At 41.9% G+C, this 22,799-nt stretch overlaps 1 protein-coding gene across 1 annotated transcript; it reads right to left on the minus strand.

Annotated features, from left to right (window-relative positions):
- Window positions 1-1,017: 1,017 nt before the first annotated feature.
- On the minus strand, window positions 1,018-16,477 carry LOC117383509 (NACHT, LRR and PYD domains-containing protein 4-like). The gene is given in 14 exon segments (XM_033980692.2): window positions 1,018-1,966; window positions 2,042-2,088; window positions 2,215-2,379; window positions 3,691-3,864; window positions 3,999-4,169; window positions 4,328-5,202; window positions 5,719-6,040; window positions 6,042-6,606; window positions 7,001-7,205; window positions 12,559-12,622; window positions 14,326-14,415; window positions 14,729-14,827; window positions 15,384-15,525; window positions 16,402-16,477. Coding segments are annotated over 13 exon segments (3,456 nt in total). The 5' UTR covers window positions 15,521-15,525; window positions 16,402-16,477; the 3' UTR covers window positions 1,018-1,424.
- Between the last annotated feature and the right edge of the window lie 6,322 nt (window positions 16,478-22,799).

The raw sequence follows: 22,799 nt of genomic DNA on the forward strand, positions 1-22,799 counted from the left end.
TAAAAACCTGGGCCCTGTTCCATTCACTATACAGAAAACACTTTCTTTCATATTTTTTTTGTTTTTTATTAAGTCGTTGTAGATGAATATTGTATGGAAGCCCGTTTCCGCCATGGAAAAAAAGCCCTACAGGAAGTCGAAATGATGAGTTTTAAAGTCCTAATTATGAGTTTAAAACTCGTAATTATGAGTCCTGGGATGTGACTGCAGTGCTGGGACAGTGCTGGGACATCTTTGCAGTGCTGGGACATCTAGAGAAAGACTGACTGAAAGACTCTCTATTGCACTTCAACATGCATCATTCTTTAACATAAAGTGCCACTTCGGCGTCTTTCACAGACTCTGTCACAGCAAAATACAGTAAAACACTGAGAGAAAAGGGTTTGTCACTTACAGATTTCTTAAGCCACATTTCTGAAATAACAACAACTACTGTTGAACTGACCCACATTTTAACAAAGTTCATTTTGGACAGTGAACTACGCACTTTAAGAGGAATCAGTTTAAGAACAGAATTTGATTTGAGGCATATATACTTAAAGTGGACTTTGAATAGACATGATCTAAAATTGTATTTCTTTTATGAATATGTATTCTTGGTACATGTTTTCAGTGACTTCCCAACACTGATCACATAAAAGGTGAAAGTCAGTAGTGAAAGTGAGGAAACCCTCTGAACCAGGTGGTTCTCAGTGTAGACCCAGCCCAAAAGATATTTGAGCAGCCTGAGGCCAGGCCCGAATCCAGGCTGATGGTGAGAGCCAGCAGAGCAGAGTAGTGATGAGGGCTGATGATCCATATATGTCAGATTATGTAGCAGACACAGAGCAGAGTATGAACATAGAGCTGCATTTGTAACTTCAGTCAACCCTGATGAACTGGTCACATGACACTAGAAAAACAGGTCTGGTAAATATTTGTTTACACACAACACACAGAGACTGACTGCTCCAGCTGTGAAGTTTATTACTGATCATTATTACAGCATTAAAGTACAATCATCATCATCATCATCATCACACTCAGGTAACTCTGCTTCTCTCGGTGTCTTTTAATTGCCCCTCGGGGATACATTTTATTTGTATTTTCAGGTTCAGGCACATGTCACAACGTATTAGCAGAGTCATGACGCTCAAATGAGCAAATTACAGATAGATCATCTAAACAACATACACATTACAAACTTTAAGATGCACAAAATGACTTTGATGAATATTGTGACAATAGTGTCCAATTCACTGTGTAGGTCAACCAATGTTTTCTTCTCAATAACTTAGATGGACCTCTGGTCTAAAGGTTTAAAGCCCCCATGTGTTTCAGTAAAAGTCTTTCCCCTGTACAGATATATTGTATAAGCAACTAGTTCTATTTTCATGTTTTTAAGACAGTAAAAATCAGGTCCATAAAATGACAATGATTCCACATCACACTGGACACAGCCTGACAGAGGAGTCTGATGGTTGGGTCTTGATTCTGAACGCTGGGTAGACCTCTTCAGTGAACCTGGTTTTAAAGGTCTGCAGGTGAGTCCTTTGACCAGAGGAAACACCATAAAAAGACAAGACTCCTCCCTCCCAGTCCAAGTACACGCCCACTCGATGTGCAGACTTTTTAAAAGACCTTTTAAAAGACCTTCTCCTGTTTGCATGGAGCACAGAGAACTTCTCTTCATTGCAACCAAGGCTCCAGGACAGTGCGTTCTTCCCCAAACAGCTCTCCTCTCCAGTCCCTCTGCGTCTGATGCTTTTGTACGTCACTGCGATGTACACATCTCCGCTCCACTCCACCTCCCAGTAGCTCCGCCCCCTCAGGCCCTCTGCACACAGCACCTGCTTCCAATAATCAAACCGCTCGGAGTGATCGGGATACGACTGCTTCTCCTTCTCCAGGGAAATCCTTCGATCGTTATTGGAGAATTTGATCCTTTTGTTTGCTGTATTTTGGTCAAATGTGAGATGACATGCATCTGCAATACACAACAATATATTTACCTTAAGTCAATGACTTTAAAACATTTAACTTCAGAATTGGTCACACTTACATTTGCTAAAACCATTTTGTAATCTCTCCTCTCCTCCATGGTCTAAGCTATAAACAGAATGAAAAGGTTTATATAAAAGTTCATCCTTTTTGCCTTTGTTGTAATATTACTCCCTTAATAAATACACACATTTTTAATAATAATAATAATAATCTTCTGGGATGTTTTCTTACCTGAGTTTCTTCTGTGGATGGTCAAACAGAGCGGTCAGCTGCTTTGCCTCAGTTCCTTCTATACAGTTGTAGCTGAGGTCCAGTTCCTTTAAACATGAGCCTCCTGAGCTCAGGGCCGAGACCAGAGATGCACAGCCGCTTTTGGAGACCTGACAACCAGACAGTCTGCAGAGCACACGTCAGAAACTATTAGCATGGTACATGTTAGCACTATGTTAGCTATTAGCCCTATGTTAGGGCGCAGTCACACAAGGCCTTTTGAACGTGCCGTGCTCAGTGTCCTATGACCCACACATCTGCACAACCCTGAGCCACAGCCTGGTGATGTCATCAAGTAACTCTATTTGTTGATATATCACACTGAAGAGCTAACACTTTAACAGAGAAAATAAGATCAGTGGCAGAAATATCTCTGATTTAGTGATTCAGATCTGAGTCGTGTTGTGGTTCGCTCTGGGAGTTAATGGATTTAACAACAGTGTGGAGCAGTGAGTGTTAAACAGGAGACGAGAGGCTCCAACTTCTATCACTGTCCACAGTCGTACAGTATGTGTGGATGCACTGTGTGGTTTGGAGTGGAGTTTATTTACTGTTTTAGTCAACATCAGCACACGTGACAGAGCCTGTATACTCTAGTCATACATGTGCACGTACATGAGCAACTGTGTCGTGCTCTGGCCCCTACTCCTCTGTGCCAAAGTCCTAAACGGACCCCGTCTAGGCATGGATCGTTTACACCACATGTGTCAAACTCAAGGCCCGGGGGCCAATTGTGGCCCTCCACATCATTTTATGTGGCCCTCGACAGGGTAAATTAAAAGGTATGATGGTCTTAAAATGTAATTTTATCAGGAGATACACAGTTACACATCCATATTTTTACATCTAGGCAAATGCATATGCAATATTTGTCATTTAAATAAGTAATAAATACAGAAACAGTTAATTAACAAGTTAAAAAAGTAGTACATCTGGCCCTTTGAGGGCAGCCATTTTGCTAATGTGGCCCTTGGTGAAAATGAAATACCAATGCCAATGTTAAGGGACTTGGAAATGCTGATTACTTGGCTGATGTTTGCTTTGTTTTTAATTGTTAATTAGCAAAAGGCTCAACATAATGTGATTATAATGTAATTACATTTTAATAATAACGCCAAAACGCATGTACAGGTGATTTTGCTGGTGTGCACCAGTAACGCCTGAAGGTGAACCCAGGCCGCCTCCATTAACTTTTACTAAAAATGTTAATGCTGTGTGTGGATTGTAAAATGCTCAGCGACTGAATTCGAGCGACTTTCTGTGGCTGAAGAGAGTAAGTTAAACCTACTTATCAAAACATCTGTCTCATGAGACTCCAAATTTGGCCAATTTAAACAGCAAAAATGTTACATCAAACTCTAGGATAGTGGTTAGTTCTATGTTAGCTGTACGTTAGCAGTTAGCTGTTAGCACTATTTTAGCTGATGGAACGCTGACCTGAGTATCTCCAGTTTACAGTGGGGGCTCTTCAGGGCTCTGCTCAGAGTCTTGACTCCTGAGTCCTGGAGGTCATTGTTGCTTAGGTCCAGCTCCGTCAGACTGCTTCTGTCTGAGTCCAGGACGTAGACCAGAGGCTCACAGGACAGAGCGGAGAGACCACAGATGCTCAGCCTGAGGGATGGAGGAGTTTAAACAGAGCACAGAACATCGGCTTAGAGAGGAGGAGCTGAGAAGGTGCCAGTGTAACAGCAGAGGAGGAGTTGAAGAGATGTCAGTGTAATAGCAGAGTCTAAACCCTCACAGACCTGAGTGTTTGCAGAGCACAGTCTGGCTTCTTCAACCCCTCACACAGCAGGAGGGCCCCAGAATCCTGCAGAGGATTACAGCTAAGGTCCAGCTCTCTCAGACTGCAGGGAGAGCTGAGCACAAAGGCCAGAGCCTGACAGCCTCTGTCTGACACACCACAACCACACAACCTGAGGAGGAACAAGAACGTCAATCAACCGTGGTGTTAATGTAATAATAATGTAAGGACCAACTGCACATTTCATGTATAAAACATATCCATGACATTAGATTGTCTTCAGTAGTTTTAAATGTGACAGAACAGACCTGTACTGATATACAAACATACAGAGCTTTGGAGGACAGATTGACGACGGGCATTAGGTTGAGCAGAGCAGTCTCTGATGGTTGGTATTTGCTCAGGTCAAACTCTGGTTCTTCTGTGGACAGTAAGATGGAGGTCAACGCGCTCCACTGGGCAGGAGACAGGTCTGAGGGAATATTTACAGAGCTGAGCCAGGCCTGGACCTCTTCACAGAGACCTGTGTCCTTCAGCTCGATCAGACACTGCAGCAGAGTTAGTTTCTTCTCCACTGACAGACCAGAGTCTAACTGAATTCTCAGATATTGGGCTGTTTCCTGGTTTATCTGTGGACTTCCTATTGGTTTCACCAACCCTTTGAGGAGTCTTTGATTACATTCCAGAGACAAACCGAGAAGGAATCTCAGGAACAGGTCCAAATGTCCATTTGGACTCTCCAAAGCTGTGTCCACTGCTGCTCTATAAAACTCTACCAGGGAAGTTTTGCCATAAAATATTTTGGACCAAAAAGACTGTTTATCTGAGAGTAGGTTGACTCCAAAGTCCATAAATGTGATGTGAACGTGAAGGGCTGCCAAAAATTCCTGGACGCTCAGATGGACAAAGGAGAAGACCTTGTGGTAGTACAGGCCAGTCTCCTCTTTAAACATCTGAGTAAAGAATCCTGAATGCACCGCCGCCTCTGTAACATCAATGCCACACTCGCTCAGGTCACACTCATAGAAGATCAGGTTTCCCTTCTGCAGCTGCTCAAAGGCCAGTTTGGATAAAACCATCAGATTTTTCTTTCCTTCTGGGGTCCAGACAAAGTCTATGCCAGATTGTCCTTTGTATTTTACATTCGAGATTTTGGCCTGGATAACCAGGAAGTGAATGTACAGCTCTGTCAGGGTCTGGGGCAGCTGTGGGGACAAAGAAGAGAAGGATTACACATTATCTTTGTGTCTTAATTATGCAAACACAAAATCACATACATGGTTCTATCATTAGTGAAAACCTGTGAGTATTGACTCCAATGAAAGCACCAGGGCAGGTCTCTGCACCTCACAGCTCCAGGGGCCGGGCTCCGGTGATGCAGCTCATGGCTTAAACCTACAGACAGGCCTAGCTGCTATTTTATTTTTATACCACTCACACTGAATGACATAATGTGCATGCATCTGGAGTCTGGGGGTAAACTGACAACAGTGGTGGATCAAGTATCAATCCATGTGGGACTGTGATTTTACCCGCTTTAAACTAATTCTCAATGCCAATGCGGCACAGTAAAGAACATGTGAGCACCAGCCCAACTACCACACTGTTTTTGCTTTGGTGTGAATGGACTCACTGCAACCTCCTGGAGCCCATATCAATGTTAAATCCCTCAGTCATTGTCTATACATGTTTGTTCAGAATAATATGAAAGAGAAACTGACCTGTCTGTCTCCACTTTGGAGGATGTGGTCCATGACCTTGGCAGTGATCCAGCAGAAGAGTGGGATGTAGCAGAGGCTGTAGATGCTGCGTGAGGCTTTCACGTTAGACAGGACCTTAGATTCATCTTCATCTCTGAATTTTTTCTTGAAGTAAATCTCTTTCTGTGCATCTGTGAACCCTGTGACCTCGGTCATCATGACGACAAAGTCTGCTGGGATCTGATTGGCCGCTGCAGGGCGTGTGGTGATCCATATTTGGGCAGAAGGAAGCAGCGTGCCTCTGATCAGGTTGACCAGGAGAGTATCAATGGAGGTTTTCTCTCACATCTGAGATGGACGGAGCTTTGGAGAAGTCCAGCTGCAGACGGCTCTCATCTAACCCATCCAAAATGAACAGACAGCGAAACTCTTCAAACCTACAAATGCCGCGGTTCATTTCACTGAAGAAATGTCCCATGAGTCCATGCAGGCTGAGGCTCTCCTCTCTCAGCTGGTTCAGCTCTCTGAAGGTGAAGGGAAAGATGAAGTGTAGATCCTGGTGGGTTCTGCCCTCAGCCCAGTCCAAACTGAACCTCTGAATCAGAAGAGTCTTCCCCACACCGGCCACGCCCTTGGTCAACACCACTCTGCTCCTCTGTCCCTCTGGAGCAGAGACGAAGAGGTCTGAACAGCTGATGGTCCTAATCGCTCTGGGTCGTCTCATTTGGATTTGTGTCACTTCATGTTCCTCATTTATTTGAGAGGCTCCTCCTTCTGTGAGGTACATCTCTGTGTAGATTTCATCCAGATGAGAGGCTTTACGTGTTTGGTGAATTCCCTCAAACACCATTTGGAACTTAGAGATCAGTTTAGACTTCATCTGGCACTGGCAGACGAGAGCCAACAGCCCTAAACAGAGAAATGGAAAATTTGAAATATGTATTAATCATTTCAAGCTTCAGTGACAGGAAAGAACTGATACTTGGCGCTGATGTCATGCATATTTTCTGGGGGTATGATGTTAATTTCAGGCACTGCTCTGTCTGAAGCTCTATTACTCAAATTAGACATAAACACAATATGACCATAAAGAACTGAACTACAACAGATGAGCTGATTTGGACTGTTAAACAGGTCTCTCTCATATAATATTACAGTCTAGTTAGCATTAGCCAATAGTTTTTCAGTTAGTTACTCTCACATTTTATTTGAAACTCAAACATCTAAATGGGACCATGGATGCTTATATTAATCACAGGCTCCTGAAAATGTGTTGTATATCAATTTTCAGGTGAGTTCTTACTGGTCTGGAGTGAATCGGCCAGTTGCTCCTGGTTCATTTTCTTCAGTACATGCACTGTCAGGTCCAGAAGTGCTTCTCTGGGTTTGGTTTCCTCAACCAGATCTTTTGTATGAGAGCTGTCATCTTTAAAATAGTCTGTGCTCAGAGCACTCTGGAACTTCCTCAGATCAGATCTCACCAACTCATGAATCACCTCTTGAACATGCTGAAAGACAATAAGCATTAGATCACAGACTGTACATGGACATGGCCAACCTGCTAGCCATCACATTCCAAATGTGGAATGAATGTGGGTGTGATTTGGCTCCATCTAACTGTAACTGCTGCTGTCAGACCCGTCATTTTGGTCTTAAAATGTTCGTATTAACCTGCTGTACATGATCCTGGTGTTTTTTATTTCACTATTTTGTCTGTAAATATAGATATGAAAATGAATATCTAACTAATGAGTAATCACCTTTCCCAAGGTCAATTTCTACTTTGATTGGCTTCAGTTGTCTGGAGTGAAGTTGTGAGTGATGTCACACTCCCACAGTCCACAGTCACACACACACAGTCACCCCCCCACAACTCCCTGTGACCTCCAGTGGCAAGCAGCCTACAGTTACTTTCAGAGAAGAGAGTGAAAAAACTGCTACTTTCAACTTAAACCTGAGTGATACAGTGTCTTTTCCAAAACTAAAGACAAGAATTTCAAGCCAACGCGACAAGTGATAAGAGGCAATGCTAATATAGTTACATCACCCAAAATACAACTTACAAACAGATTTTTACCACTGTCACAGACTGATGTTGATGTTAATATACAAACAGAAAATGGATTTTTGTCGCAAAACAAGAGCAATGAAGTTGGCAAAAGAGCGGCGGCAGACAGGCGGTCTGTGCCAAACGTCAAGGTCAGAGATACGCTGCTGCTAGGAGATGGTGCTATCAGAGATGTGACTCAGTGTGACTGGGGTACGAGCAAGTTTGGATTCCTCTGTCTGAGATTACAAAACTCCTCCCAAAGGTTTTGTCAACATACCAACGAGCTAAACAGCTGATTGTGCACGTGGGTGCAGTTGACACCGGAATGATTCAGACTGAAATCTTGAAAAAGAATTTCATTGAATTATTTGAGGAGCTTGATAAAGTGGAGGTTAAGACTTTCATCAGTGGACCTCTTCCTAACATAGACAGAAGGAAGATGAACAAATTTACCCGGCTGCTTCAGCTGAACACATGGCTGTTCAATGAATGTGCAGCCAGAGGACAGCACTTAGCACTACTTTGAGAACTTTAATCTATTCTGGAAACGAGACGACCTGTTCAACGGGAATGGGCCGCACCTGAGCAGAGGTGGAGTAAGAGTGCTGACGGATATCCTCCTCCACACTCTGAGAAACCGGCCTGGACAGGGTCCTGGGCCAGTGAGAGAAAAGAGGAATGAGAGAAGAATTCCTGCTGCACCAACCACAGACCGAGCCAATGTGTCAGCACCACCGGCAGCACCACAACTACAACCACCACCTACTCCAGCGAAAGAGTCACCACCAGCAGCACAACCATCTCCCCCAGCGAAGGATTCAGCAGCATCACCACCTCCCCAAGAGAACAAATCACCACCACCTTCCCCAGTGAAGGATTCATCTCCAGCATCACTTCCCTCTGGGCCTTCGTCACAGGCCTTGAACCCATCTGTGACAGCCCCAGCAGAGGTTTCAGTCGCAGCAGCACCCACATCACCTCCCCTGCCCACAGACCAGCCCTGGGTCCCCTTTGCTGCATCTACTCCCTCTAGGGACTCCTCACTCTCCTTTTCCTCTCCACCTTCACCCACGGCCCTTCCCGACCATCTAGAAAGTCTCATCAGATCAGGAATTAAGATGGCTCCCCTCACACCTAATATAGTGTGATCAAGACTTCTGGCATCAACTATACTGAACCCCCCCCCCCCCCCCCCCCCCCCCCCCCCCCCGTCTTTCATCCAAACTCCCCCCTGCTCCGCCTCCTCGGCCCTCACCTGGTCCCTCACCCTCATCCAAACTCCCCCCTGCTCTCTCACCTGGTCCCTCACCCAAACTCCCCCCTCCTCGCCCTTCCCTGCCCTCCCCCAGAGCTGTTATCACCCAGAGCTAGGACACACGGGGCCTCTGCTGTCCCAGGACATACAGTCATGATAAAAATAATATCATGCTGAGGCCTGTGATGGAGCTGTATCTACAGTTACACAACGTAGACTGATTAACAGAAGGACAGTTAGACCGTCCAATCAGAGACATTTAGTTCACATTCCCTGTAAGACGATAACATCCAGACCTACTGAAACTCATCTGAAACTTGCTGTGCTCAATGTCAGATCTTTATGTAACAAGTCCTTTTTAATTAATGATTTTATTTCTTCTTTTAGTCTTGACTTTATGTTTTTAATGGAAACATGGCTCGACAAAAACACAGGTGATGCAATTCTAGTGGAATCAACTCCAACCAACTTCAAATTTGAATCTGAAACATGAGCAAACAAAAATGGTGGAGGTGTGTGTGCATTTTTTAGAGATAATTTAGTTACTCACAGATTGTCATTTGGAGTGTTTTCATCTTTTGAGTATGTTTCATTCAAAATGGAGCTAAAAAATCCCCCTCCATACTCTACTTAGTCATATACAAACCTCCCCAGCACTGTCTGAGTTTTATTGATGATTTTACTGAGATGCTTTCAGTCGTATGCACAGACTTTGATGGTTTAGTCATTACAGGTGATTTTAATGTACATGTGGATAATGTGTTTGACAGAAATGCTAAAGAGCTCCGTTCTGTCCTTGAAACCTTTGGTCTGACTCAGCAAGTCAGCGAGCCACAACAGAGGACACACTCTGGACCTGCTCATTACAAAAGGACTAAATATTTCAAATGTCAATGTGGTGGATGTTGCTCTGTCTGATCATTTCTGTGTCTTCTTTGACCTGTTTGTTATTCCCAAACCAGCGGCTGGTCCTGCAGTTGTTCAAAGGAGACAAATAAATGATAAAACAGGTGCACTGTTCATGGAAATGATACACTTTGAAAATGCCTCATGTTCTGATGTTGATGATTTGTTGAACTCTGTAACTTCGAGTGTTTTGAATGTTCTGGACACCATTGCCCCAATGAAGGTTAAAATGGTTAAAGATAAGCAGAAAGCGACATGGAGGAATGATGACTCGGTCAGGGCACAAAAAAGGGAGTGCCGGAGGGCCGAGCGGGAATGGCGCAAGTCAAAGCTCCAGGTTCATTATGAAATTTACAGAAAAAAATGCACATGCACAATCACAGTTTATGTAGAACAAGGCAAAGGTATTTTTCTGACATTATTGGAAGTTGTAGTAACAACTCTCATGTCCTGTTTGCAACGGTAAACAGATTAACAAACCCCCCAGCTCCACTGCCATTAGAACTAATTTCCACATCTAAGTGCAATGAGTTTGCAGTATTCTTTAATGACAAGGTTCAGGGCATTAAAAATGCCATAAATTCCACAACGCAAATAACAACCCAGCACCACCGAGACACTTAGAGCTGACTCACTTTGCACCTGTAACTGACAAAACTCTCCAAGAGATTGTCACCAGTCTGAGTTCATCTACATGCTGCCTCGATGTGTTACCCACTAAATTTCTAAAGTCTGTGCTCAACAGTTTGCTGTCACCACTCACTCACATAGTTAATATGTCACTTCAATCTGGAACATTCCCAAGCGCTTTGAAAACTGTGGTTATAAAGCCTCTCCTAAAGAAGAGCAGTCTTGATGCCACAATATTGAACAATTATCGACCGATCTCAAATCTGCCGTTTTTAGGCAAAGTCCTTGAAAAAGTTGTTTACCAACATCTTATTAACTTCCTCGAAATGAACAACTCCTTTGATGTCTTCCAATCAGGTTTTAAACCCCACCACAGACTGAGACTGCTCTTATCAAGGTGACAAATGACACCCGCCTGAACACTGATGCAGACAAAGTCTCAGTCTTGATCCTGTTAGATCTGAGTGTTTCCTTTGACACTGTGGATCATGGGATCCTCTTACAGAGACTGGTACGGCACTAAACTGGTTCAAGTCCTATTTAGAAAACAGGGAGTACTTTGTTGAAATTGGAAAATGTATATCAGATAAAATGTCTCTGACCTGTGGGGTGCCCCAGGGGTCAATTCTGGGACCCCTGTTGTTCAATCTCTACATGCTGCCGTTCAGCCAGTTAATACGCAGCAATAATGTGTCCTACCACAACTATGCAGATGACACTCAGATCTATGTCTCACTGCAGCAGGTGAATATGGACCAGTGGATTCACTCACTGCATCAACAGATCAGTGTGTGGAGGAAAAACAACTTTCTTCTGCTAAACTTAGACAAGACTGAAGTCATCATCTTTGGCCACAGAAACATAGAGAAAGTGTCAGCAGTCACCTCCAGTCTCTCTCTCTAAAACCTTCAAATCAGGCTAGAAATCTAGAGGTAATAATGGACTCAGACTTGAACTTTAACAGCCACATCAAATCAATAACATCTGCAGCTTTTTACCACCTAAAAAACATTGCAAAAATCAAAGGTTTACTGTCAAAGCCAGACTTGGAGAGACTTATCCTGCATTTGTCTCCAGTAGGTTAGACGACTGTAACGTTCTGCTCACTGGCCTCTCCAAACGAGCCTTAACACAGAACAGAACATCCAGAACACTGCTGCTCGGGTCCTGACTAGAACCAGGAAGTATGAGCACATGCGTCCTGTGCTCAGGTCTCTGCACTGGCTCCTGTGGCTCAGAGAATAGACTTTAAAGCAGCTCTGTGTGAACAAGTCTCTCCATGGCCTAGGTCCAAAGTATATCTCCAACATGTTTGTGCCATATGAACCATCTCGCAATTTGAGGACTTCAGGGATCAGCCTCCTGCTGGTGCCAGAGTCAGGACTAAACATGGGGAATCAGCGTTTCAGTTTTATGCAGCTAAAACTTGGAACAGTCCTGAAGATGTGAGACAGGCCTCTACTTTGACAATGTTTAAATCCAGGCTCAAAACGGTTCTGTTTATCTGTGCATACGACTGAAAGGTTTTTATTCTGCACTCTTCTCTTTTAATGTTAATTTTATGATGATTATTTGTGATTATTTATGTTTTGATTTGTGTGATTTTAATGTCTTTCTTATTCTGTAAAGCACTTTGAATTACCTTGTGTACGAATTGTGCTATACAAATAACCTTGCCTTGCCTTGCCTATGTGCGCTCTGTCCAACACTTGGCCCTACACCTGCCTTTGAAATGTTGTGCATTTATCATCTGTAAACATTTCCAAATAAAAGGCTTTTTATGTCTTGAGTATGATAATCATGTTTTTCACTGCACTGGTTTAATATTTATTTTAACAATTCTGTTAGTTCACTGAACGCACCACACCCTCAGTTTGCTTCACTCCATCTGATATTTTATGCTCCACACCCCATGCTCTCTGCTCCACTCGCTGCTGCGTTAAGTCCAGGGGCAAGATGCCTCATGAGCTAGACCTTTAAACCGTAAAGTAAGAATCACTTATACATAAAATAATCTCACCTTGAATACAGATGCAATATCAGTTTTATCATCACTGGAACCTTCAGAAAGCTTCTTGGGATCTCTGCAAAATATCCAAAATTAGTTAAACATTAAACAATTAATGTGCAAACATGTGTAGGTGTCAGCTCAGGTTTGTGGCCAATAGTTCCTTAAGGTCATACTCAGGTTTGGTTAAATAACTTGAACATACACATCTGCAGCTCCTTACAATCCAAAAAATAAAAGAAAACATTGAAAAAAAATCAAAGGTAAACTGTCAAAACCAGACTTAGAGAGATTTATCCATGCATTTGTCTCCAGTAGGTCAGACGACTGTAACATCCTGCTCACTGGCCGAGTATTAAGACAACTGCAGTACATCCAGAACACTGCTGCTCAGGTCCTGACTAGAACCAGGAAGTACTTCACACGTGTCCTGTGGCTCAGGTCTCTGGCTCCTGTGGCTCAGAGAATAGACTTTAAAGCAGCTCAGTGTGAACAAGTCTCTCCATGGACCAGCACCAAAGCACATCTCCCACATGAGCCACATGAACCATCTCACATGAGAAGGACTAAACCAGGACTGAACATGGGGAATCAGTGTTTCTGTTTTATGCAGCTAAACCCTTGAACATTCTTCCTGAAGATGTGAGACAGGCCTCTACTTTGACAATGTTTAAATCCTGTCATGATCCGCACTGTCCGCTCCTGGTTTTACTCCTGTCCTGCTCTTTCCCTCCCTCACCTGCCAGATCTGGGCTGGGCTCCTGGCTCCTCCTGCGCGCACCTGCAGCCCATCAGTGCAATCAACACACCTGCTGTGCATAAAAGGAGCTGGGAGAAGAGACTCAGCGCAAGATCATCGTCGTGTCACTGCATTCCTGTGTGTTCCCTGCATTCCTGTGTGTTCCCTCTATTCCTGTGTGTTCCCTCTATTCCTGTGTGTTCCCTCTATTCCTGTGTGTTCCCGTGTTCCTGTTGTGCTCCGGCCCTGGATGTCTCCTGCCCGTTCTGCCCTACGCCCGTCTGGTCTGCCTGTCTTCCTGTCGTCCCTTCATGTCCTCGGTCCCTGTGTTTCCTGTGTTCCTGCTCACCTGCTCACCTCCGGATCACCCACTGTTTGTACTTGTCCTATTCTTACAATAAATCCTGTAAATATTCCCCCGAGTCTGCATCCTTTGGTCCACTACACTCACCCGTTACGACAAATCCAGGCTCAAAACGGTTCTGTTTATCTGTGCATATGACTGAAAGGTTTTTATTCTGCACTCTTCTCCTTTAATGTTCATTTTATGATGATTATTTGTGATTATTTATGATTTTAATGTCTTTCTTATTCTGTAAAGCACTTTGAATTACTTTGTGTATGAATTGTGCTGTACAAATAAACTTGCCTATATTCTAAAACCTTATTTCAACTTTTATTTAACATATTTCATACAAATTCTCATTTGTTTCAGGATAAATGAGTTTGGAATAAAAATGAATTCGACAATAGGGCCAGACAAAGTCTTGTATTTCAAAAACAATGTCCTTACTTACAGGTTTAGGTTGTAAAACAATGTAATATATTGTCAGAAGTTCTTTAAATCCAGTATAAACTTCAGGAAAATTAATATAAACTAGTAAAAAATACTCAAATCAACCAAAGATTTTCTAACTTTAATATTTAGCTTAATGTTTTGCAGTATATTTACTCCTGGTTTCATTTCATTATATATGATATTTGGACAGCAGAACCAGGTTCATAAAACAACAACGTGACAATTTAAAACTTTAACTTACAGTAAATCTTCTTTTTTAAAATCCATAGCAATGGCCATTGAGTTACTCAGAGAAGCACAGTCCAGAGCAGAGGAACTCTCAGCCACCGCCCTGCAGAACCACACGGAAAATAATTTGAGTTTGTCATTTCCTCTTATTATTGTCAGAACCTCCGTCAGAAAAATGACACAGTGCTCCTTTAAGATAACTGTATGATTTGTTTCAATTCTACCACAACTCTTACAAGTTCTACGTGTACCCTTCATCTAAGTGTCATAGCTCTCCTAAACCCTATGTCATGTGTAGTATTCACTTGCATGAATTTTCACACGTGCACAGCTTTAGAACAGATTTTTTCAGACAGAGGTGAAACAGATGGACCACAGAACTTAGTAGATAAAACAACAAAGAACATTTAACTTACCGTAAATCTTCATTTTTAAAATCCACCACGAGACCCTTTGAGAAGACACTGTCACTCATGGACACAGAGTCAGGAGCAGAGGAGCCATCAGCCACCGCCCTTTAAACCAAACACACAAATAACGGGATGGTGAATTTTAACTTTATTTTCAGTGTGTCAGGTGCCCTCCCATCCTTCTATATCCCAGTGTGTCAGATGCCCTCCCAGATGTTGTGGTGTGGTTGCATAAATCCAGTGGGAGAGTGGAGCTTGTAACTGATAGAAATAATCTGGGAAAGATTTGTGAATTTCACTATTGTAGATTTCCGATGAAAAGAGAATGAGACAGAGCCCAGAGAGAGGGAGTCGTCATTCCACTGTCTGATGAGCTAATGTAAGGGTCAAACTAAAACACTCAACTGTACCACTCCTTAAACTTACTCAGAAACAGAACTTTTACTCAGAGCTCGTGGTGAATGCATTTACAAGATACAAAAATGTGTGTGTGTGTGTGTGTGTGTGCGTATAGCCTCTCCTTATTAGTATTTATTCAACAGCAGTGTGCATTAGTCTGAGTATCACATATCACTGTTCTCCTCCTGATAAAAACCCAAAGCTGTAGTGTTGTAATGTTGTAATGTTGTAATGTTGTGATGTTGTAATGTAATGTTCTTACTCTGAGTTGGAGGACATGGGCGTGTCCATGGAGTGGTCTGAGAGCTGGGACAAAGCTGGAGATGTCTCTTTAAGTCCTGGTCCAGACAGACCAGGAATTAAAGAGAAGTCTTTGTCTTCTTCCTCAGGGAGTGACATGGCGCCTGAAACAGTAAATAAAACACACCTTTACTGGTCATGCATGGCTCAAGTGCCCTTTCCATGGTAGATTTGCTGTTTTTAACTGTCAGATTGCAGATTTGTTGACCTGGTTTATTCTATCCATTATTTAATGTTTTGTTATATTCACTTCAAATTATAAATCAGATTTTATGTCCAGACAGTTACTCTTTAAAGAGGAGATATTATGCTAAATTCATATTTTTTAGCTTTCTTCCATGTTATAATGTTGTCCCCTCATCAAAAAACATGTCTGAAGAGGTTTTATCTGTCATCCATGAATGTTTCATTAATATTGCGATCTCTCCTGGGCCAAGAGGGTTAAAAACAAAAGTGAAAATTAAAAATGCCACAACACAAATAACAACCCAGCACCACCTAGACACTTAGAGCTGACGCACTTTGCTCCTGTAACTGACAGACTGAAACAGACCAAAACAGGAAAGGTTTAACATTATTCTGTACTTTGTGTCTTAACTGTGCTATACAAATAAACTTACCCTGCCATAAATAAAATACATCCTCTTTAAGTCACTTGATACAGCATATTGTACTGAGTTTGAGGAAATGATGGAGGATTCGTGAATACAGTGAATTTGGCTTTAACTATCTATATGTGCGACATTGATTGAAATATACCTCCTCTTTAGAAATATATCTAAACCTAAACGTGCTCGCAGTGAGTGAAATAGTAGGTCTACAGCAAAACCATTAAACTATAAACGGAGAGGAAGCTCTGACATCTGTGCCATCCAAAACAGGCAGACAAGCCACATAACACAACTTCAGGATATTTAATAGACTAAAACAGGTCTATAAGTACACATATATCCTTATAGTAAAGATTAGCCACGTCTTACCTATGGAGGGCTCCGCGATTTAAAAGTGAAACTAGATGAGATCTCACTGCGTCGCGTGCGCTCACAGGAGACAAAGGGCTGCGCTTCCTGTTAGTAAAACTGGGTGTTCACACGTCTCTATTTAAGATACATTTATTTGTCCCGCCAGTTTAAGAACAGCAAGAGAATCGAAACAGGCACTCAAAAATCAAGATAAATAAATGTTCCAAAAATAAACACAACACTGTGCAAGTTTGATACAATAAAATAAAGACCTGCAGCACCATTATGTGCAGTATGACTCTGACTTTTATGATGAAGCATCTGGACAGGATCAGCAGCAGTAAAGTGATGTCAGTGTATTTAGAGACTGCAGGTCAATACAGACACTCACACTGGTGCAGATGAAGCCTGAGCCAACGCACATGGAAACAGAAATGAAACCTTTAGCTCAGGTCTAAAAATATGATGTTTGAGCACATATACACTCTTCCCCATTAAAAAAAAAAAATAAAAAATACCACTAATGTCCATTGTTGTGTCACAAGACTTTATTTAGAAAAGTACAAAATGGTTAAAGAGGGAGTATTTGGATTCTTTGGGATAATAAATATTGTGTAAGTCTCTAACTCCAACAGGGCCCAGGACAGATCACTAGATTAATCAAACTTGCATGGATGGCATCTAAAACCTCTTCAGGCGTGTTTTTGATGAAGGAACAATGTTGTAACAGGGTAGTAAATTAAAAAACAATAAGAAATGAATAATACTCCCTCTTTAAGGCTTTTTAATTTTACAATTTCTTCATAAATAATTCCATACATGTGTTGACCTGGTTTATAGTTAATATCTCTAATTACAAGGCCTATCCACATGAAACAAAAACTGGCAAAATAAAATGACAATATTGATTAGCAGTTTTACAGTATGGGATATTGTGTCTGCGGTAACGGTGATGAAGAAGAGCCGCAAAAACAACAGTAACAACAAAAAGACCAGAAACAGTGTTGTGTGTTTTCCTTCCAAAAATGGGGACAACTTGACATTTTCTGCAAATCTTCAACCAAGACATTTAATACAGGCTCGCTTTAGATGTCTGAATTACAAAAATGTGATCTATATATTGTCTTTGGGATAATATAAAATCACTGAAAAAAGGTACTACACCACGTTCCAAATTATAAGTGTCATAAAGGTACATTTTTTTGTTTTCCAGTAAAACTCGTGGATGGTCTTTTGTCTCAGGGCTTTTCCAGTTAAAGAAAAATGACTTAAGAAGGACGTTCCACATTATTAAGCAGACCACCATTTTCAAGCATTATGGGAAAGAAAAAGGATCTGTAATGCTGAAAAGCGTGAAATAGTTGAAGACCTTGGACAAGATATGAAAACCTTAAGCGTGATCATCGTACTATTAAGAGATTTGTAGTAGATTCAAAGCACACATGGATTCATGCAGATAAAGGCACAATGAGGAAGGTTTCTACCAGACAAATACATCGGATTAAGAGAGCAGCTGCTAAAATTCCATTACAAAGCAGCAAAACCGGTATTTGAAGCTGCTGGTACTTCTGGAGTCCTGTGAACATTAAAGTGTAGGATCCTCCAGAGGCAGTTATGCATAAAGCTTCTATTTGGCTATTGAGACGCTCTGGAGCAGCCTCAAGTGACAGATCTATGAGGGCGGGAGGCAGTTCACATCCAAACAGCTCTGGGAGACTATTCTGACATCCAGCAAAGAAACTCAAGAAGAAACTCTCCACAAACTCAGACGTCCAATGGATGCATGAACTGTGAATCTCCTCAAATAAGGAGTCCTATGTCAAAATGTAACTTGTCCTTTACTGTCATTTATATTGACAATTTGGCAAAATCAGAGAAAAATAATTTGGAACGCAGTGTAAAATATATTTGTCTTTAGAAATTTGTTTGTAGTTAGGACCTCTGTGTGTGTCCTCCTTCTGAAATTGTAACCCAACCTTTTACATGAATAAATAATGATTCAAATTACTGTAAAATTAGCATTCAAAACATTTCCTAAATACTTTTTTACCCTTACAACACTTAAAGAGGGGGCATTTTTCTTACTTAGGTATTAACTGCTACTCGTAACATATATATATAACAGATTACCGTGTTATCTTTTATTGTTTTGTAAATACTATATTCACCCAAAACAATGTATTCACTTTCGTTTTGCTTTCTGCACTAAGTCACTCCCCCTTGTGGTCGCTTAGCAGCACTGTCAATCAAACCTGTTTGAAATGCTAGCGGGAGCAACCACAGAGAAACGAGGCGCCTGATTGGACTGTTCATATGTTGATTTACAGACACAATAGTGAAATAAAAACACCAGGATCATGTAGAGGGTTAATACGAACATTTAAGACCAAAATTATGAGTCTGACAGCAGCAGGTACAGACAGAGGGGTCATTTTTTCAATAGAAAGTGATACAGTATTTTCTGTGCATGTCTGCTGGTCACACACTTAGAGGGGTTGGGTCTGCTCACCGTGGGCCTGTATGGTCACTCGTTTCATGGGTAAAATACACAGGTCTGTCCATGGACCGCTGGCTCTGCGTTTGTGGAAGTTGATCACTGCAGGAGCAAAACGTGTTCAATGTTCATTTATAAAGAAAAGTACAGACAGTTTTAGGTACAAACTAATGCATGGAATTAAACTTATCTCTATGGAGACAATCAGCTCACACAACCAGGCCAAGGTCTGTGGAGAGGCGAGCCCACTCACAGTAAGAATGCAGGTTTTTAAGGTAATTTTGAGGAAAGGCTCAGTGGTATGTTATGCCCTTGTGCAAGACACTTTCCCCACTCATACACTGGTGTGTGTGTGTGTGTTTGAGAGAGTGAATGTGAGACACGGCCACAATCCGGTGTGTGTTTACAGCATGAAAACTCTACAAATGTTACATAGTGCAGCTTTAATGTGACCATAAACACATTTGCTTTAACTTACACTGAATCCGCTCCCTTAAAAGTCACTGGAGAATCCTTTGAGCGTCGTGTCTCCAGTTTTGGATATTCTCGAGGTGCATGTTCTGATCTGAAACAGCACAAGTCTCCATTTGTATTCTACATTTCACAGTCAGTCAGAAGAGAAGTTTAATCACAACAAATGATCAGTGGTGAAAAGTGACTGCACGCCTGCATTATGTCTTCAGTGTTGAATTAAGGAGAAAAATCGGCCGTTCATCTTCGTCAAAAAACAAATCACTCATTTGAAGACAGTGAGGTGCAGATTTTAAGCAGAAAGAAAAACTGGTTTGTAAGGGGAGTAAAGGAATCCATTTTTGTGAAGAGAATCCCTCTAAACAGGAATGGTGAACTCCATTATATACAATCAAATGCTAATCAGGGACTTAACAAGGCTGAAGGTAAGACAGCCACCACACAATAGGCAGGGCCATTTCATTCTAAAACTCCTCCTTTTGGGGCTAGACTTAGTACACTCAGGTTAGGATAAAGCCCCAAGCTTCACTTCCATCAAATAAAAAATGACTTCTGGATGGAGCCGAAACATCTCGTCTCCAAGGATTGTATTGCTTTGCCTGGAATGATCCACAGTATGGAATTAAACTTAACTATCTCTATGAAGACAATCAGCTCACACCATCACGCCAAGTTACATGTCAGATCTATGGAGAGGTGAGCCAACTTACAGTTCATTCCATAGGTCATTTTGAGCTGTGACTCAGTTGCAGGCTGTTATGAAGTTATAAACAAAATAAAAATGTAGAAGTTCACATGACAGATTAGACTATAGTTTAACTAACATCACACTGGGCATTCAGTGTCATACTCTCTCCGTTGCATGTCAAGCCCGACCAAACTCGACTGTTCAATCAGATTTGTGATGCATGCGAAACGAAGGAGGTCACTGGTCACCTATCTCTTACAAACAAAATCAAATGTATGTCACCTCAGATTAAACGTTTAGTGCTTCGCTCATTGATTCTATACTAATGTGCGATTTTCAGCCCCTGTGATTTTCTTTTTTTTACATCTGAACTCAGGGAGATTCACCTGTGACCAGCCTCACGTCTTTGTAATGAAGAAGAGTGTATTCTGCCAGATGAAGCTAGTCCCTATATTCCACTCATAGACTGTATAAAGAAATGAAGCTCATCGAGGTTAGTAGTTATAGGGCCGAAATTGGAGCCAAGTTGCGCCTGATTTGTCTGTTATTAATGTTCATATCTTGAGTTACGGACACAATAGCAAAGTAAAAACACCAGGATCATGTAGAGCAAGGTAAAATTAACATTTTAAGACCAAAATGACGAGTCTGGCAGCAGCAGTTACAGAGAGAGGGGGCACAGTTGTAAAATAAATTGGGGCCAGAGCTGATGGAGCCGTAAGCATGCCCATGATCACTTCCTATTTGAAAGAAAGGCTAGCACGTGAGCTGTGTCCATTTATATAAACAGTCTATGGTTGTAATACAGTATTGATTGTGCATGTGTGCTGGTCACACACTTAGAGGGGTTGGGTCTGCTCACCGTGGGCCTGTATGGTCTCTCGTTTCATGGGTAAAATACACAGGTCCGTCCATGGACCGCTGGCTCTGCGTTTGTGGAAGTTGATCACTGCAGGAGCAAAACGTGTTCAATGTTCATTCATAAAGAAAAGAAAAGTACACACAGTTTTAGGCACAAACTAACCACTCCCTTAAAGGTCACTGAAGAGATTCACCTGTGACCAGCCTCACATCTTCATACAGTAATGAAGAAATGTGTAACTGACAGCCTGATTTGTCAGTTATTAATGTTCATACCTTGAGTTTACGGACACAGTAGCAAAGTAAAGCTCCAGGATCATGTAGAGCGGGTTAAAATGAACATTTTAAGAACAAAATGACAACAATGAAAATGACAGTTACAGAGAGAGGGGCCACAGTTTTTAATGTAAAGTAAATTGGAGCCAGAATTGATGGAGCCGGAGGCGCGCCCATGATCACTTCCTATTTGTAACATGGCGGCTAGCAGGTTAGCTATGTCCATTTATATATACAGTCTGAGTGTGTCCACATGTCCATACTATTCCCTAGTTAGAGCACTATTTAGGGGTCACGCCGTTTTTAATGGTGCCCAAATGTCCAGTTGGTGAAACTTTCCCACAATGCGCCTTGAAAAATTGTGAGCGTCAGTGGTCACTAGAGCGGTCAATATGGACCACAGTGCATTCTGAGAGTTGGAAAAACGACAGCAAGACAAAAGGTCTTTAACTGGACACAACAAGACTGAATGAAGCGAAGCAGATAGAAGCTCTGGTTTATGACACTGTTGATCTCGGTTATGAATAAAACACTCAACACTTTAAATAAACCATTATGGTGTAACGTTGCTAGCATTAGCCACTTACCTTAGCTCGAGCTGTTAAAAGAGCATTATTTTCCACATTTTAGATAAAAAATATGATTATTGTTCGTTAATAAAGACTTGTACCAGTCCAGTCTGGTACAATCTTATCAGAGTTCAGACACCAGAGTTACATGACCTGAATGTAGTGAGCTGAGTGTCCAAATCTCTCTGCGACTAACGTCTAATCAAGAGTCCAGGGACATGTAGTGAACGAGGGGTTAAGCACTAGGGTGGACACAGCTCAGACGCACCATCCTACCCAGATCAGTGGAGCATCAGTTTACCCGTTGCTACAGTGATGTCCTGGTGATGGCAGCAGAGCAGTGATATATAGAGTGTGATTTAACTATTGAGGACTATTTGAGCCTTTTGTAGAATTAACACACAGCAGTTATCCATAGAAATTCTCACTGAAAAACCTCATGTGCACTTTCAAAGAGCAAACATGTAGAGTCTAATGTTGGATCATTACTGCATGCTCCGCACTGTTCTTCTGATCATGAATGTACTGAATGAACAGGTGCCTCGTTAATACAGTGGTTCAAGTCTCATAACTTTTACAGATGAGACCCAGACCACACTGTTCCATCAGTGGATTTTTTCTTACCTGACGCACAGGCAGATTGCTTTTAGTTTGAATGTTTAGTTACATCAGAGTTGGTATCCAAAGGAAAGTAACCATTTAGATCAGTTAATCAGAAATGTTAAATTATGTTTAGAGTAAATCTCCTCTTGACTTACACTGAAACAATATGACGTCTGGAGAGTTGAGTGGGAGACACTGGACTGGTCATGCTTGCACTTGCACACTGTACCTGGACCGGGGCTTCTAGGATCTCAGATGGGTCTGCTGGTGGATGAATCCTAGAACACAATATGGGCTCCTGTTCAGAGCAGCAGGTGTGTTCTGGATCCCAGGCAAGGTCCAGGATCCATAACATACTTCTCCATGAATTCTGCTGTGAAGAGGGACTTACTGTGTTCTGAATGTTGGATCCAGCTGATCTGAGCATTTCTTTGCACCACGATTAGTCATTTTG

Source organism: Periophthalmus magnuspinnatus, chromosome 16, assembly GCF_009829125.3.
Source record: "Periophthalmus magnuspinnatus isolate fPerMag1 chromosome 16, fPerMag1.2.pri, whole genome shotgun sequence".
NCBI lineage: Eukaryota > Metazoa > Chordata > Actinopteri > Gobiiformes > Gobiidae > Periophthalmus > Periophthalmus magnuspinnatus.